This window comes from Pristiophorus japonicus, chromosome 9 (genome assembly GCF_044704955.1).
Source record: "Pristiophorus japonicus isolate sPriJap1 chromosome 9, sPriJap1.hap1, whole genome shotgun sequence".
Lineage (NCBI taxonomy): Eukaryota > Metazoa > Chordata > Chondrichthyes > Pristiophoridae > Pristiophorus > Pristiophorus japonicus.
In genome coordinates, this window is record NC_091985.1 from 174,394,011 (window position 1) to 174,413,485 (window position 19,475).

At 46.6% G+C, this 19,475-nt stretch overlaps 1 protein-coding gene across 2 annotated transcripts in view; it reads left to right on the forward strand.

Moving 5' to 3' along the window:
- The window catches only part of prkn (parkin RBR E3 ubiquitin protein ligase), a 1,745,947-nt gene that overhangs the window by 532,393 nt on the left and 1,194,079 nt on the right, over positions 1 to 19,475 (forward strand). For both annotated transcript variants that reach the window (XM_070890152.1, XM_070890153.1), the window contains exon 3: positions 10,233 to 10,467. In XM_070890152.1, the coding sequence (XP_070746253.1) occupies positions 10,233 to 10,467 (235 nt within the window). The remainder of the gene's footprint in view (positions 1 to 10,232; positions 10,468 to 19,475) is intronic.

The following is a 19,475-nucleotide window of genomic DNA, read 5'->3' on the forward strand; positions in this document are numbered from 1 at the left end:
TGAAAATCGGGGACATGCAAGTGCCCAGCATTGGAGGAGTGCAGAGATCTTGGAGGGTTGTAGGACTGGAGGCGATTACAGAGATAGGGAAGGGGCGAGGCCGTGGCGGGATTGGTGATGATCATTTTAAAATTGAGGTGTTTCCGGATGGGGAGCCAATGAAGGTCAGCGAGCACAGGGGTGATGGGTGAAGAGACCTTGGTGTGAGTTAGGACACAAGCAGCAGAGTTTAGGATGAGCTCAAGTTCATGGCGACTGCAAGGTGGGAGGCCGGCTGAGAGTGCATTGGAATCGTTGAGTCTAGAAGGCCAGCAACTGATGCCAATCATGTAGATGAGGCACGAGGATTAAAAGTTCCTGGGCTTCACATTGCGGAGGGCTGGGTAGTTTCCCAGCCCCTCGGCCCCCAGATTCACCAATCCCACTCTTCATTCAAATCACCCCCTGCCATTCTTTGTTTATGGTACAGTCCAATGTTGACACTTTGGAAAAGGCAGTGACAGTTGCCAACGAAGTTGAAGTTGTTGCACATACGCAGTTTGTGGGGTTTATTCGCTTTTTGCTAACTGAAAAGAAAATATTGTCGCCACTACAAACAAAGCACTTCCAGAGAGAAAGGCGAGGAGGGAGTGGTGAAGAGAGATCGCTACTGCTGAACAGAGTCGCATCAGGGAAAGAAAGTCTGCGCCAGCAAAACACAGTAAACGTCCATTTTGATTCATTTCCTTCTCCTATCCCTTCGCACGGAGCTTGCACACCGTACAAATAAATCCTATAGACATATCGAAAATGGTCTCCTATTCTTCCAGAGGTGACGCTGTGCAGATCAAAAATAGTTGAGAGGGTTGGAAGAAACAGAAATCATTTTGAATGATCTGATGCGTTGAGTGGTGTGTGTGGTATCTGGTCCTGCTGGAAACCAGCCTATTCCTGTCCCCATTAAAAGATCACATGGTAGTGCAAGGTCATGCTATAATTGTCTTTTATCTTCTCAGCACCACCTGTGGCCAGGTAAGGATACAATCATGAAGAGCCATCTGAGTGACGTGTCCCAATTAATGCAGAATTATTGACAGTTTTGAGCTATCGATTCATATCCACTGTGAACTGGGCGGAGGTGGTCCAAACGTATTCCCCTTTGGACGCTCAAAGAGAGGGGAGGCTCCCGTTCGATTAGCTTGGCTTAGTTTGAACTAAATCCAATAGCCAGATGTGAAAGGAGAATGTTCATTCCTACTGTGCCATTTTGTTCCTATTCATAGTCCAATTAAAACAAATGTACTGATACAAAGTAGTGCAACGTGAAAAATAATTTTTACTGAACCGCACTGTGTTGAAAAAGGGAATGTTGACACTTATTGCATACACACAAGCCAGTGCATTTCCCACTGCTGTCCTCCAATTTATGAGTGACAATCTCTGTCTCACGTTACATCTAGTAGGAATAACAACAACGTGTATTTATATAGTGCCTTTAATGTAGTAAATCGTCACAGGCGTGCTATAAGACAAAACAAATAAACTTGACACCGAGCCGCATAAGAAGAAATTACAGCAGATTGGTCAAAGAGGTAGGTTTTAAGGAGCTTATTAAAGGAGGAAAGAGAGGTAGAGAGGTGGAGAGGTTTAGGGAGGGAGTTCCAGACCTTGGGGCCCAGGCAGCTGAAGGCACGGCCACCGATGGTTGAGAGATTATAATCAGGGATGCTCAGGAGGGCAGAATTTGAGGAGCGCAGACATCTCGGGGGGGGGGGGGGGTTGTGAGGCTGAAGGAGATTACAGAGATAGGGAGGGGCAAGGGCCATGGAGGGAATTGTAAACAAGGATGAGAATTTTGAAATCGAGGTGTTGCTTAACCGGGAGCCAATGTAGGTCAGCGAGCACAGGGGTGATGGGTGAGTGGGACTTGGTGCGAGTTAGGACACGGGCTGCCACGTTTTTGATGACATCACGTTTATGTAGGATAGAATGTGGGAGGCCAGCCAGGAGTGCATTAGAGTAGTCAAGTCTAGAGGTAACAAAGGCATGGATAAGGGTTTCAGCAGCAGATGAGCTGAGGCAGGATAACAGAAGAATGTAACAACAATTCTTGATCTTGTCATTTCATTTAGTTTCAAGGACCACTAGACCAAGTAAGTGGGACAGATTTCTATGTGACTACTTCATAAGAACATAAGAAATAGAAGCAGAAGTAGGCCATACAGCCGCTCGAGCCTGCTCCATCAATCAATAAGATCATGGCTGATCTTCTACCTCAACTCCACTTTCCTGACCCATTCCCCATATCCCTCGATTCCCTTAATATCCAAAAATCTATTAATCTCACTCTTGAATATCCTCAACGACTGAGCATCCACAGCCCTCTGGGGTAAAGAATTCCAAAAATTCACCACCCTCTGAGTGAAGAAATGTCTCCTCATCTCAGTCCTAAATGACTAACCCCTTATCCTGAGACTGTGCCCCCTAATTCTTGAGACTCCAGCCAGGTGAAACAGCATCTACTCTTTCAAGCCCTCAAAGAATTTTATTCTCTCATTCTTCTAAACACCAGAGAATATATACTTCCAGTGTAATTGTTTTGTTTTGCCAACAGAAAAGATGCTTTCAGTTTGTAAATCAATTCTTAGTATTCACCCATTCTTTACATACACAGTTTGATGCCTCATCTTATGAACCCAATGAAGACTCCTAACAAATGAGGGCTGGTTGAGTAACTGAGAGCTGTGAGACTGAAACTGGTAATTATTTGGGTAGGAGGTGGTTGCTCCTCCATCTTGATTTGAGCTTCTCTCGAAGACCGGCTGTAATTATTCCAAGAGAGGTTGATGTGGACCAGTTTGTAATATGCCAATATCTATTACATAATGCCAATCTCAGTAGCCAGAATAGTTGAGATTAAGATAAAGGTAGGTTTGTGGAGCTATTGAGTTGGGAGTGGCTTAGGTAGCCATGTGATATTCACAAGACTCAATAAAACCCCAGCCAGTTGGGTTCGGGGGATCCACAATGAGGCAGGTGGTTGTGAGCCTGGTGGATGAACTGGCATTAGTTTGCATGCCAGACACGAGACTCCCAAAGCAAGTGCTCTACGCGGAGCTCCTTCACGGCAAACGAGCCAAAGGTGGGCAGTGGAAACGTTACAAGGACACCCTCAAAGCCTTCCTGATAAAGTGCGACATCCCCACCGACACCTGGGAGTCCCTGGCCAAAGACCGCCCTAAGTGGAGAAAGTGCATCAGGGAGGGCGCTGAGCACCTCGAGTCTCATCGCCGAGAGCATGCAGAAATCAAGTGCAGGCAGCGGAAGGAGCGTGTGTCAAAAGTGTCGCACCCTCCTTTACCCTCAACGACTGTCTGTCCCACCTGTGACAGGGTCTGTGGCTCTCGTGTTGGACTGTTCAACCATCAAAGAACTCACTTCAGGAGTGGAAGCAAGTCTTCCTCGATTCCAAGGGACTGCCTATGATGGGGGGTGGATGAACTGGTAATGTGTAGTGTGATTGTTAAACCTTTTGCCAATAATCCAACTAGTTCTTAATAGCAATGCGTTGCTATGAATTCTTAAGCAAAGAACCCATGAAGCAAATACATTACAGGTGTGAATGTTGGAAATCTGAAATAATTGCACATTTTAGCCAGCATCTGAAAGGGAAAGTAAGGTTTACAGTTTTAGTGTGACCCTTCATCAGAACTCCCGATGAAGGGTACCACTCAAAACATGAGCTTATTTTTCTTTTTCAGACACTGATTAACCATTTCCTGCATTTCCAGTCTTGTTTTCGGTCGTCAGGATATGTGTAATACAATGAGTGAAGAAATACTACAGCACAGCAAGGGATGTGCTTCAGACAGGAAAAGGTTTGATAGACACTGAAAGAACAGGGACCACGAATTAATCTAACATGCATTCTCTGATTTCAACTTTTCATATCGTTATGACAGAAATGTCTCTGGCTACCACTTCAAGTTTGTCACAGTAACAGGCACTGTGGGATAATTAGATGTGTTTCTCTTGTTTGTGGTTCTTCAGAGTCAGGGCATATCTTTCATACTTCCCTTCGCTCCTGATCGATGGAGCTGCAGCTATAATGTAGTGTGTAAAATGATATTCACCAGCAAAAGGTACCTTCTGAGAATGAGAGAATTGCAACTCAATTGCTTTTGATAAAAGATTTATGAAGTGTTTTAGTATACACCAGAAAATATTAATACAAAACTAATAAGAGAAGAGATTGTGCCTGTCTGGTGATCAAAGAAAATAAAGTTATAACACTATGATTTTAATCAAAATATTCATAACCTTTCTGTATTGTTACAGCATTGTAATGGGAAAAGAAATTGTGGTTGAGAAGTTGTTCCAAAGTCTCCTTATTCGACCACTAACAAAAATAAGCTGTGATGAAATCATAATTCCAGTTTGAAACAAAAGCAGAGCATTCTGGAAACACAATAGTTCAGTTAGTCTCTGAAGAGAAAACAGCCACGTTTACTTGTCTCAGCTCCAGAGACTTTTAAACAGGCAAACAAGCATATTGATACAATCAGGAAAATATAGATAGATAGATAGATAAATAGACAGGCAGACATAGATAGATAGATAGACAGATAGATAGATAGATAGACAGACAGATAGATAGACAGACAGACATAGACAGACAGACAGACATAGAAGCCAGATAGATAGATAGATAGACAGACAGACAGACAGATAGACTGCTGGAAATCTCAGCAGGTCAGGCAGCATCTGTGGAGAGAACAGACAGACAGACAGACAGGCAGAAAGACAGATAGATAGATAGATAGATAGATAGACAGATAGAGAGACCGACAGACAGACAGAATAGAGAAAGAGGAAACATGAAAAGAATGATGCAATATATATACAGGGTATATATTTTATGTACATATATAAATATATATATATGTCATGCTATTTTATTCAAAATTCTACCTCTTTCTCTCTTTCTGTATATAGAATGTATTTAGTGTAACCATTCACTCCACTGTCGTATTCGTTAGTATTTATAAAATTCAAAGTGCGTAATCCCTTCGGCCTCATCTGTATGATCTTTCAATCTTCCAGATATAATACAAAATCCCTTTGCTTATCAGTGTTATATGCCCCTCTCCAAAACGTCTCAATCAGTTTTTAAGTCTTCTCTGGCACTGGAGGTAAATCTATTGAAAACATGGCACAAACTTTTTAAGGTAATTTTGAATCAATCTTAATTTTTTTTTCTATAACCCCAAGTGAGTGTTGTATTTAAGAAACTATTTCAACACATCTTACTGGATGCCCAATTCACCGTGTCAGGGTCAATTTTACCTGTGGTAATGGTGGGTGGCGGAGTTAAAATCTTCAATTTCTGCTGGGAAACCCAGGTTCCCACCTGAATCAGGGATCCTATGAGCAAAGACTTGCATTGATATAGTGCCTTTCATGCAGTATATGAAGTCCCAAAGCGCTTCATAGCCAATGGAGTACTTTTTGAAGTGTAGTCACTGATGTATTGTAGGAATCTCGGCAGCCAATTTTCACACAGCAAGGTCCCACAACAGCGATGAGATAAAGACCAGATAATCTGTTTTAGTGATGTTTGGACGTTTTACTACATTAAAGGCACTATATTACTGCAAACTGTTGTTGTTGAGGAAAAATATTGGCCAGGACACTGGGGAGAACTCCAGTGCTATTCTTCAAAATAGATCTTTTGCGTCCACCTGAGAGGGCAGACAGAATCTCGGTTTTACATCTCTGACAGCGCGGCACTCCTTCGGTACTGCATTGGACTGTCAGCCTAAATTTTTGTGCTCAAGTCTCTGGAGTGGGGCTTGAATCCACAACCTCTGACTCTGGGGAGAGTGCTGGCAATGGAGCCATGGCTTAAAGCAATGATGTATATGGGTCCCCGATGCAATTTAGAGAGGCAGCTGGGTGGACTCCGTCCAGCTGAACCAGATGGTGAAGGGTGTAATGCATGCAGCTGTGAGCATGCTCACAGGTAGGTAGAGCGGTTGAGTTGTTGAGTTGGGAGTGGCTTAGCCAGTCATGTGATGTTCACAAGGCTCAATAAAACCCCAGCCAGTTGGGTTCGGGGGATCCACGATGGGGCAGGTGGTTGTGAGCCTGGTGGATGAACTGGTAATGTGTAGTGTGATTGTTAAACTTTTGCTAATAAACCAACTAGTTCTTAATAGCAATGTGTTGCTATGAATTCCTAAGCAAAGAACCCATGAAGCAAATACATTACAAAGGGGAATGGGCTCTGAAAAACCTAAGTATTTTGGGGGGCCAGGAGAAGCAGGAGCACTCTTCTGGGTTGGTTAAGAATAATTTGGGCTGCAAGTTTTCACCTTCTGTTCCCCTCCCCAGCCTTCACCTCCCAGTTCCACCTGCCTGCCTACTTACCTTCAGGTCACCCATTGCATGCCTGGAGTTAAAATGTATTCCATCATCCCTTGGTACAGTATTAAGGGCAGCCACATGGCTTCCTCTTAGGTCTCTGCTGATGCCACAGTAGCAGACGGCAGCTGGTAATCAAGAAAGGGGCATGAGCAGCACACGTTGGTTTTCCTCCAACTTTATATCCATCCCCCTGAAAAAAAGTTGCCTAATTTCTCCCATCGTGTCGTCACAAGGTACCCGGTTGAGATCAGGAGCTCACTGTATGAGAAACTGCAAGGAGAAACTTTCCTATTACTTACTGCATTGTGTCCATGATGTCCCAACTTTTTGCACACCAGGACAGACATTGCACATTTAAAGTTTTACATAGAATTACGGAGAAACTACAGAACATAAATTCGGCCCAACTGGTCTATGTGGGTGTTTATGCTTCACAAAGGCCTCCTCCCGCCCCTCTTCATCAAATCCTATCAGCATAACCTCAGTTCCTTTTTCCCTCCATTAGCATCCTCGACCAGGCCAACATCCCCAGCATTGAAGCACTGACCACACTTGATCAGCTCCGCTGGGCAGGCCACATTGTTCACATGCCAGACACGAGACTCCCACAGCAAATGAGCCAAAGGTGGGCAGAGGAAACGTTACAAGGACACCCTGAAAGCCTCCTTGATAAAGTGCAACATCCCCACCGACACCTGGGAGTCCCTGGCCAAAGACCGCCCGAAGTGGAGGAAGTGCATCCGGGAGGGCACTAAGCACCTCGAGTCTCATCGCCGAGAGCATGCAGAAATCAAGCGCAGGCAGCGGAAGGAGCGTGCGGCAAACTAGTCCCACCCACCCCTTCCCTCAACGACTGTCTGTCCCACCTGTGACAGGGACTGTGGTTCTCGTATTGGTCTGTTCAGTCACCTAAGGACTCATCTAAGAATGGAAGCAAGTCTTCCTCGATTCCGAGGGACTGCCTCTGATGATGATGTACGTATCTAGCTTCTCCTTAAATGCACCTATGCTATTTACCTCAACCATGTGGTAGCAAGTTCCACATTCTCTCTGGGTAAAGGAGTTTTCATTGTTTGAATACTGAAAGAGAAGATTCAAGCATTACAGGACTGACATATGAGGAGAGATTGGATCGACTAGGCTTATATTCACTGGAATTTAGAAGAATGAGAGGAGATCCCATAGAAACATATAACATTCTGATGGGATTGGACAGGTTAGATGGAGGAAGAATGATCCCGATGTTGGGGAAGTCCAGAACCAGGGAGAGAGGACAACAGGTTCATGCTCCATGGAGCCATTGCCACTCCCCCGGGGCGGCGCCTCAGCGATCCCAGTAATCTGCTGGAGGACAGACTGCTGGCCTGCGGTGACACCCTGCAAGCCCCTTTCAGCACTGGCAAACACAGCCATGATGACAGCGGTCTGAGATTGCATGACTTCAGTCTGAGCTTGAGTGGCAGCACTCAGATGTTGGGTGGCTGCTGCTTGTGCTGCAATGGACGCTGCATCATGGTTGAATCCACATGTGCACTGATGGATCTGCCCGCTCCTTTCATGGAAAGGATGGGTTCCAAGCTGCACAAAGCCTTGTGCCAAGTTGGTGCCAGACTCCTCCATGTTCCTGACATTGCACTCTGGCTTTCTGGCAGGCCTGCCAATGCACCAAGCATTTCATTGTGCAAATCCATCAGCTTTGTTCTGTAGGCCTCCCCATCGACTTCCTCATCTGAGTCCTGTGCACCAGAACTCGTGTGTGACCTCACCCACCGTGGAACTACCCTTTCCCCCTGCCCTGGCTGCAGCCCACTTGTACCGCGTGATTCACCATCTACGGATCCCACCTCTAAGTTACCCTCTAAAGTCCGCGCAGTGCCAGTATCTGAGCTGGTGGCTGCGAGCATCAGATCGACTAATGGTATTTCTTCTTCATCATCAGTCTCCTCTTCCTCTTCCTCTTGCACAACTGCCTGGCCAGGTTGGATTTCTTATGGCTCTGACATTAGAAAGGCACATGGGTAGGGTTGTGGTGAGGGGGAAGGTGCGGTGGATACTTACACCATCTGCAGCTTGTAAGTCAGAATAGATTGTGTGATGAGGGGCAAGTGGGATGTGAGAAGGAGGATTAGGTATGAATGTACTGTCACCTTCAATGTTTTCAGCCCCGCCGCTAACCACGGGCTCAGTCACAGCCATTGCCATTATGGTGAGCACCGACTCCTCGAGCGGGGTCAGGATACGATGCCTGTCTCCTCTGGTTAGCTGCCGCTGCTCCCAATTGTGCACCACCTTGTCCTGCAAGAGAGAGAGAACTGTGTCAGTGAGTGTGATTCACTGTGTTTGGCTGGTGTGGCTGTCATGGTTGAATAGCTGGCAGTGCTCAGTGGGTGAGAATGAGATGAAGCATTTAAATGTGAGGTATTAGTCATGATTGATAGATATTGTTGGTAGGTGAGTGATGGAGGTGTGGTGCATTGAGCCGTGTGTGAGGCTACTGGTGCAGTTGGTGGGATATGGGATTTGAAGATGCATTTACTGACCTTGACAACTCGTGTGAGGTCATTGAACTTCTTCCTGCACTGCATCCAGGTTCTCGGGGCTACACTGCTTTTATTGAGGCTGCTATGAGGCTGCAGAGTGACTTGGATAGGTTAGGTGAGTGGGCAAATGCATGGCAGATGAAGTATAATGTGGATAAATGTGAGGTTATCCACTTTGGTGGTAAAAACAGAGAGACAGACTATTATCTGAATGTTGACAGATTAGGAAAAGGAGAGGTGCAACGAGACCTGGGTGTCATGGTACATCAGTCATTGAAGATTGGCATGCAGGTACAGCAGGCGGTTAAGAAAGCAAATGGCATGTTGGCCTTCATAGCGAGGGGATTTGAGTACAGGGGCAGGGAGGTGTTACAGGGCCTTGGTGAGGCCACACCTGGAGTATTGTACACAGTTTTGGTCTCCTAACTTGAGGAAGGACATTCTTGCTATTGAGGGAGTGCAGCGAAGGTTCACCAGACTGATTCCCGGGATGGCGGGACTGACCTATCAAGAAAGACTGGATCAACTGGGCTTGTATTCACTGGAGTTCAGAAGAATGAGAGGGGACCTCATAGAAACGTTTAAAATTCTGACGGGTTTAGACAGGTTAGATGCAGGAAAAATGTTCCCAATGTTGGGGAAGTCCAAAACAAGGGGTCACAGTCTAAGGATAAGGGGTAAGCTATTTAGGACCGAGATGAGGAGGAACTTCTTCACCCAGAGAGTGGTGAACCTGTGGAATTCTCTACCACAGAAAGTTGTTGAGGCCAATTCACTAAATATATTCAAAAAGGAGTTAGATGTAGTCCTTACTACTTGGGGGGATCAAGGGGTATGGTGAGAAAGTAGGAAGGGGGTACTGAAGTTTCATGTTCAGCCATGAACTCATTGAATGATGGTGCAGGCTAGAAGGGCTGAATCGCCTGCTCCTGCACCTATTTTCTATGTTTCTATGTTTCTAAAAACACATTATCTGGTTGTTAGCATATTGCTGTTTGTGGGAGCTTGCTGTGCGCAATTGGCTGCCACGTTTCCTGCATTACAACAGTGACTACATTTCAAAAGTACTGCTTTTGCTCTAAAGAGCTTTGGGAAATTCTGAGGTTGTGAAAAGCGCTATATAAACGCAAGTCTTTCTTTTCTTTTTAAAGATGCAGTTCATCTTCTGAATTACTGTGGACACGATGATGTAAAAAAAGATAATGTTGATTAATATTGGTACTTCTCTTTGTTTATTTATTGCCCTTTGTGTTTTGAATCTGATTCGTTCCCTTTACCTGCCTCTAGAGCTATGATGTGATCCAGCAAAGTACTGTTCATGTGGTACACTGCACATCCCGACCCTCGCAAAGTCCAGCTGCTGATTCAAGCACTGAAACTCCAATCAGAGGGAATGGAAGGGACATGGCCGATTTAAGTCAGGTGGATCTCAGCACATCTGTCTTTCCAAGACATTCTACAGATCTCGCTGCTGGCCCGGAAATTGGAGACCAAAGTCGTCGTAGCCATTCTGAAAATTCAGGTAAAAGTCTTAAAGCTTGTTTTTTAAAAAAATTACATACCGTGGGGTGGAAGTTTGGTCGCGCCTCAGTTGGGGCGGTGTCCCGGGCGGAGCAGTGAATTTTGCTGCGTCAAATGGTTTGCCTCTAGCGCCGCAAAATTCATCAGCTGGGCCCTGAGTTTGGAGCGGGGCGCTAAGGGAGGCGTCGCACACCTCTTTTAGGTCTTGCTGCAGTTGCACAGGGCCTTGGTGAGGCCAAACCTTGAATATTGTATACTCATCGCCAGTTGTTATGTCTTGAATAAAGAGTCAGACTAGATATTGCATGCTCAAAGTAAGGTGTAACCGTAGTCCTTTATTACAGATCTCAGAGTGCCTCTCCAGCCTGTGAGGCCTCCTTATGTACAGGTGCTCCCAAGGGATTGTGGGATCCCTTGGGACTCCAGGGGATAAGCCCTCTGGTGGTTAGACATGGTATTTACAGGTTTACATACACAAGAACTTTGGTCTCCGAATCTGAGGAAGGACATTCTTGCTATTGAGGGAATGCAGCGAAGGTTCACCAGACTGATTCCTGGCATGACATATGAAGAAAGACTGGATCGACTAGGCTTATATTCACTGGAATTTAGAAGAATGAGAGGGGATCTAATAGAAACATATAAAATTCTGACGGGATTGGACAGGTTAGATGCAGGAAGATTGTTCCCGATGTTGGGGAAGTCCAGAACCAGGGGTCACAGTCTAAGGATAAGGGGTAAGCCATTTAGGACCGAGATGAGGAGAAACTTTTTCACCCAGAGAGTGGTGAACCTGTGGAATTCTCTGCCACAGAGAGTTGTTGATGCCAGTTCATTGGATATATTCAAAAGGGAGTTAGATATGGCCCTTACGGCTAAAGGGATCAAGGGGTATGGAGAGAAAGCAGGAATGGGGTACTGAGGTGAATGATCAGCCATGATCATGTTGAATGGCGGTGCAGGCTCGAAGGGCCGAATGGCCTACTCCTGCACCTATTTTCTATGTTTTTATGTTTCTAGGCCGGCTGTGCAAAGGAAAATCCCGAGCTAAAGAGCCGGCTTCGAAGCGCCCTAACAGAGGCCTGCGGGGGGGAGAAAAAACCCTGTAAAAAAACCCAGAAACATTCCCAATACATAGCTCACACCACCACAACATAAATCGCAAAAAAAAAAATGTTTTTTAAACAATCACACTGACCTGAGGCCAGCATTACCAAGCTCACTGCGGCCGCTACACCTTGGGCATGCCAGCTTTCTCCACAGCTAGCGATCGGGCGCGATCCAAACATCGAGCCGGTATCGCCACCAGGGACGCTACACACTGGCTCGCCTCTCCCCGGCGGTACTGCTCCACACCCCATCGATACCGGCACCGAATGATCTGGCGGGGGGCTGGAAGTTGGCCGCCTTGGCGCAAGTACTTTCTGCCGCCATTGCCGCCCCTCTGGGGTGCTAAGAGGGGTGTCAGAAAACCAAATTTCCACCCCCTTATACCTTCGCCAATTGATCATAGATTACAGCTTAATTCTTCTCATTTTTTTTTAATGTTCCAGCTGAGCATTGGAACCGGTCCTGTGGGAAGTGGCACCTGTACAAGATGGACGGGTTGCACCTGAACAAGGCCAGGACCAATGTTCTCGCTGAGAGGGGAGGGTTTTAACTCATTTGACAGGGGGAGAGGAACCAGAAAAGGTGATGACTATTTGTAACACCAAAGTTTTGATTGGTCCCCTTGGAGGACAAGATACAGCCAACAGTCTGCCTGGAATGTGTAATTAGATCCTGCCTGCCTGAGTAATCAAGTACTTTGCAATGTGTAATTTGAGCCATTTGTTCTCACTGCCGAGCTGGAGACACAACTCACAGCTCATAGTACTGTTTCCGAGAACAGCCAGGGTTCACCCTCGTGGGTTAGGACCTTTTCCCCCCTCCCCCACAAACAAGGTTCTGACCACCCCCCAAGTTCCTGACCTTCTCTCCCCTCCCATCCTCCCTCCAATCCTCTCTCTCCCCCTCCGATCCTCTCTCTCCCCCTCCGATCCTCTCTCTCCCCCTCCGATCCTCTCTCTCTCCCTCTGATCCTCTCTCTCTCTCCCTCCAATCCTCTCTCTCTCTCCCTCTGATCCTCTCTCCCCCTCCGATCCTCCCTCTTCCCCAGATCCTCTCTCTCCCCCTCCGATCCTCTTTCTCCCCCTCTGATCCTCTCTCTCTCTCCCTCCGATCCTCTCTCTCTCTCCCTCCGATCCTCCCTCTTCCCCAGATCCTCTCTCTCCCCCTCCGATCCTCTTTCTCCCCCTCTGATCCTCTCTCTCTCTCCCTCCGATCCTCTCTCTCTCCCCCTCCGATCCTCTCTCCCCCTCCGATCCTCCCTCTCCCCCAGATCCTCTCTCTCCCCCTCCGATCCTCTCTCTCTCTCTCCCCCTCCGATCCTCTCTCTCTCTCTCCCCCTCCGATCCTCTCTCCCTCCGATCCTCCTTCTCTCTCCCCCTCTGATCCTCTCTCCCCACCTTCGATTCCTTCTCCTCCATTCCCCCATTTCCATCCCCTGACCTTCTCTGCACTGACCTGAGGAAAGCGTGGCTGCAGGCTTCAGTTGCTGCATTTTTGTCTGTTTGGTACACTGCATGCGCAGAGAGAGACAAAAATGCAGTGCAAATAATCACTGACCAGAAAATAGCAGAAAGGAGATCAGAGGACGGAGAAACATAAACAGCAGTACAATTATAAATATCCCCAAAATTGCAGGGACCAGATGGAGGAAAATAGCAAATGTGACGAAGAAGGTATTAAATTGTGTGTACATCAATGTCCAGCATGTAATTAATAAGGTTGGTGGGTTACAGGCACAAATTGCTACATGGAATTATGACATGGTTGCATTAACAGTGACATGGCTCAAAGAAGGCCAGGGATGGGTTCTTAATATTCCTGGTTACCAAGTATTCAGGAATGATGAGAGAAAGAAAAAGAGGAGTCCTGGCAGTATTGATTAAGATGATGTTACAGTTCTAACTAGAAAGGATTTACTCGATGGTTCTAGGACTGAATCTATTTGGCTTGAATTGAGGAACAGAGGGGGAGCTGTTACATTGTTGGAAATTGTTTTATAGAGCTCCAAACAATGAGAAGGAGATAGATGAGCAAATATGTCAAAGGTGTGTAACAAAAATAGAGTAGTAACATTAGGGGACTTTAATTACCCTAATATAGGACCCAAAATTGCCCAGGAGTTGCTCCGTTTTTTTTTGGAGCAACTTGATTTTTTTTGAGTATCTTAAAAATCCCTATTCTGCACATTCAGTTTGTGACAGTGTAAGTGAGTTAGTTAGGATTTTTTTAGTTTTGTTTCGTTTTGCTCAAAAGGGGGCGTTACCAGCCACCTACACCCGTTTTGGCCATTGAAGCCAGTTTGGACAGCTAATAGTTGCTCCAAACTAACTTAGGCCAGCGTATGTGGCCACCTGTGGCCGCTCAGAAAACCCTTGAGGAGAGTTAAGAAATCAGCGCAGGTAGGTACTTAATGACTTGGCTAAAGAATGTGAATAGGATCAAACAGCTATACAGGACCTATGGCAAACTTCGCAAAGTTAATTTACTATACAACAGAAGCATTCATGGAAGCTTAAACTACAAAAATAAAAGAAGTAAAGAGACAAAACATATTTATATAATTTTTTCAAAATATCCAAATTAAAAATAGAAGTACCTCCTGCTCGTAGGAAAGTATTTTCATCAACAGGGTTAAGGAAAAGTCTTGAGTAAGCTCATTAAAATTACTGGTTACACAGTTATCACACCCTCCCCTCCCCATCAAAACTCTCCTCTCTTTTCCCCCCCCCCACATCAAAACGCTCCTCTCTCCTCCCCCCCAGATCAAAACTCTCCTCCCTTCCCCCCCGGATCAAAACTCTTCTCCTTTCCCCCCCCCCCCGATCAAAACTCTTCCCCCACACCCCCCAACCCCCGATCAAAAGTTTTTCCGCACCAACCTGTTTCTTGTAGCCTCAGCGTGGGAAGCCTGTGCGGCAGGCCACTCGGCTCGGGATAGGGGGTGAGACATGTTGGGTCCCACGCTGCACGCATCATCATCACAATCATGGGAGGAGCTACTGCCCATGCGCGAACGCTCTACTGCGCATGCGGACAGCTGCCGGCACTCTTTTCGGTGCAGGGCCCTAGCTCCGCCCCCCAATGGACTCGCCACGCCGCGCCAAGCCCCGGGAGAGTCGACAGAGGGGCCAGAATCCCGGGGTCATCTTTTTGCCGCCGTTTTGATCCTAAGAAGTTGTCGCATCTCACGTGAGTGCGCCGAAAAAACGGGTGGGCCAAATTTGGGCCCATAGACTGGGAAAAATCATCGTGCTAAAGGTAGGGAAGGTGAGGAATTTCTGGTATGTGTACAGGAGAACTTTCTCAATCAACATATCTCCATCCTACCAAGAAGGAAGCACTGTGGGATCTGGTTGAGAAAAATGAAGTGGGGCAAGTGGAGTGTATTACAGTCGGCGATCATCTAGCTATTGGTGACAACAACACAGGTAGATTGGAAAAGGCGATTGTCGGGTGAAGCAGTAATGGAACAATGGAGAACATTCAGGGCAGGGCGCCATTGGCCTTGCAAGCATCGTATAACAATCCTGTGATCTTCCGTAACCATGTAAAGACTACCATGCACTTCATGTGCAGTTGGTGTGTGACCATGCCCAGCGCAATAGGATAGTCAATTCCCGCTATCCTGGCAGCAGTCATGATGCTTTCATCTTGCGCCCGTCCGCTGTGCCAACAATCTTCCACCACCACATTAAACCTGAGGTTGGCTGCTCGGCGACAAAGGCTATCTGCTCTGCACCCGGCTCATGACTCCCCTCCGCAACCCCAACACTCCTGCCCAGCGCTCCTACAATTTGAAACACGCTGCCACCAGAGACATCATCGAGCAGACCATCAGGCCGCTGAAGCAATGGTTCGGCTGCCTTCACTGCTCAGGAGGAGCCCTGCAGTACTCGGCTGAGCGGATGTCCCATTTCGTGGTGGTCTGCTGCATGCTGCACACTTGCCCATCGTGAGGGCCCAGCACTTGCCAGCAGGGATTGTAGGACCACCTGAGGCAGAGGAAGAGGAGAAGGCAGCAGAACCTCCCCCTCGGCACGAGCAATTCATGAACGTCTTGTCAGACTCCGATTCGAGTGAATGAATATCCCCGTTGTGAACGCTATCGACCACATCTCCATCATGCCATCCCTCTGTCAAGGAACATCACAGCATCCTTCTGGGCACAACGCTGAAATAAGGGCCCCCACAAAACAAATATTCCAAACAAAATGAATCCATTTATCACCATTCAATTCACATTACAATATCAACTAATCACCCTTGTGCATTCCCTTAGTGAACATACATATAAGAAATAGGAGCAGGAGTAGGCCGTACGGCCCCTCGAGTCTGCTCCACCATTCAATAAGATCATGGCTGATCCGATCATGGACTCAGCTCCACTTTCCTGCCCGCTCCCCATAATCCCTTATCGTTTAAGAAACTGTTTATCTCTGTCTTAAACTTATTCAATGACCCAGCTTCCACAGCTCTCTGAGGCAGCAAATTCCACAGATATATAACCCTCTGAGAGAAGAAATTTCTCCTCATCTCAGTTTTAAATGGACGGCCCCTTATTCTAAGATCATGCCCTCTAGTTCTAGTCTCCCCCATCAGTGGAAACATCCTCTCTGCATCCACCTTGTCAAGCCCCCTCATAATCTTATACGTTTCGATAAGATCACCTCTCATTCTTCTGAATTCCAATGAGTAGAGGCCCAACCTCCTCAACCTTTCCTCATAAGTCAACCCCCTCATCTCGGAATCAACCTTGTGAACCTTCTCTGAACTGCCTCCAAAGAAAGTATATCCTTTCGTAAATATGGAAACCAAAACCAAATCTAGGTGACTGTCTTGCGTGTGCTTTTGCCTATCCCACTGATAGCAGTGCTACCCTAATATGTGTGGAGGCCCCGACCTGCGAGGGAACATCAGCGGCAGGTCGGGACCATAAAAGGAGCAGTGAGCGGTGGCCATGGGCAGCGTGGAGACATGTCACTTCAAGGTACAGCGCGAGTTGGTGCAGGAGGGCGACGGTTGTGAAGAATGATGTCATCAAGATCAAGGTCGGTGATTGGAGCATGGGCAGATACAGCAGGAGCGGCGAGGTCGGGGTGAATGAGTGGTGAGAGACTGTAGAGGGACGTGATCGGGACCCAGGGGAGGTGCAAGTTCAGGGCCAGGGGCCCAGGGGCAGCACGGGCCAGCCCACATTGCGATACGTGTGCGCACTAGGTCCGTGCAGCAGAGCTGGTCTCCAGTTGTCTTGGGTAATCCTTGCCACTGGACCAAGACCTCGCTCTGTCAAGCCCGTGTGGTGGCTGGTGTGCAACGGCCACCCCACGTTAAAACAATCTACGCACAGGCATCTTCCACCCTTCAGGATGTAGTTCGGGTCCTTCATAGAAACACCTGTGAACTCCTTTTTTATTGGCGTGGAAGCAAGTCATCTGCATTTCGAGGGACCGCCTATGATGACCCTAGTAAGCTGGTGGGAGGCTGCTGAGTTTCCATGGGGGACACTACAGATGGACTTGCAGGATGACCTCGAGCAGCTCTGGGCCTGGAAGGTTCAGCTGTAGACAGCACCACCTTGGCATGGATGGCAGCAGTCTGGGCTGGCTGGATGACAGACAGCGACAAGGGCAATGGCAGAGTGGCAGAGGTGGGAACAGCAGTGCTGGCATAGAATAAAAAAGCAAGGACGTTATACTAAACCTTTATAAAACACTGGTCAGGCCCCCAGCTGGAGCATAATGTTCAATTCTGGGCACCACACTTTAGGAAGGATGTCAAGGCCTTAGAGAGGGAGCAGAGGAGATTTACTAGAACGGTACCAGGGATTGGAGTTATATGGAGATACTAGAGAAACTGGTGTTGTTTTCCTTAGAGCAAAGAAGTTTAAGGGAAGATTGGCTAGAGGTGTTCAGAATCATGAAGAGTTTTGATAGAGTACATAAGGAAAAACTGATTCCAGTGGCAGAAGGGTCAGTAACCAGAGGATACAGATTTAAGGTCATTAGCAAAAGAACCAGAGGCAACATGAGGAAAAAATAATTTGTGCATTGAGCTGCTATCATCTAGAGTGCAAGCGCTCTACTTGGAACTCCTTCACAGCAAACGAGCCAAAGGTGGGCAGAGGAAACGTTACAAGGACACCCTCAAAGCCTCCCTGATAAAGTGCAACATCCCCACTGACACCTGGGAGTCCCTGGCCAAAGACCGCCCCAACTGGAGGAAGTGCATCCGGGAGGGCACTGAGCACCTCGAGTCTCATCGCCGAGAGCATGCAGAAATCAAGCGCAGGCAGCAGAAGGAGCGTGCGGCAAATCAGTCCCCCCCACCCCTACCCTCAACCACTGTCTGTCCCACCTGTGACAGGGACTGTGTTTCTCATATTGGACTGTTCAGCCACCTAAGGACTCATTTTAAGAGTGGAGTCTTCCTCGATTGCGAGGGACTGCCTATAATGATGATGATGATCTCGAATGTACTGCCAGAACAGGCGGTGGAAGAAGATTCAATAGTAATCGTCAAAAGGGATTTGGATAAATACTTGAACTGAAAACAATTACAGGGCTCTGGGGAAAGCGGGGGAGTGGGACTAATTAGATCACACTTTCAAAGAGCTGGCACAGGCACGATGGGCCGAAGAGCCTCCTTCTGTGCTGTATCACTCGATGACTCTATGATTCTATGTGCTGTGAACCGAAAAAGTTAATTGTTAAAAAAGTTAATTGCTTGTTATTTTATGATTTTTTCTTTCAGCACTTGCATGGACTTGAGAGTTTTTTTTAACGATACTGTCTCATTAGATTCCTTACGCTTTTCCTTCCCTTACACCTTTCTATGTGGGAATAACCTTCATTATACTTCCTGCATTGCTCTCAGTGACATTAGAAATCGGTCATAGTTCAAAATATTCATAGAGAAATGACCTTTTGACCTCATAGAAGATCAAGTGATTTTTGTAAAACATTAGCATAATGGAACCTTTTCAATAAAGTGATAAATTACGTGCGGTTCAGAGGATATCAAATACAAATGGGTAGATTTATTGTGTTCAAGGACCAAGGGACAAAATCTCCTTTACTTGATGTTTAAAGTGCTGATGAGAATAATGCCATTTTCACCTTATAGGCCAGCCATGAGATTCAATCAGATGTGCTCACTAATTGCTGCTGCATTTTGGGAATGGTTGTCTTCTTTTGTCTTAATTAACTGTCAGAAATATGTCTAATTACCTGATTGTGACTGCGCTGTTCATGCAAATTGCGGGCTACAACCATTTGTTCGCTCCCTAGTGCTGTTCAGCCATGTGTCCCAGTAGAAGGGGCATTCTGGTAGGTCAGGAAATGCATCACTTCTTTAAGGCAGCGGTTACTTAAATTCCATCAACTTACATCAGACAGCTTGCTTCCTCAGACTGTGTAGGCATTTGCAGCGAGTATATATTGAATTCCCTACAGCACGACAGACTGTAGACTTTGAAAAAAATGTTTAAAAGAAACGACAGTCAGAGAGCAAAGAGGGAACGAGAAATGAACATAGTTGTAGACACTAAATGCAACAGCAAGAAATTCTTCCAGCATTATGACAGCAAGAGGGTCATCAGAAAAGAACTGAGATCCCTGAAGGATACAAACAGATTTGAAACTGATGATCAGCTAAAAAGTTAACATACCAAATGATTACTTCCAGGAAGTATTCGTTATTCCATTAAAATGCAGCCTATCACAGAATGTTCTTAGAATAAGGGGCCGCCCATTTAAAACTGAGCTGAAGAGGAATTTCTTCTGTGGAAATCTGTGGAATTCACTGCCTCAGAGAGCTGTGGAAGCTGGGACATTGAATAAATTTAAAACATAAATAGACAGTTTCTTAAACGATAAGAGGATAAAGAGTTATGGGGAGCGG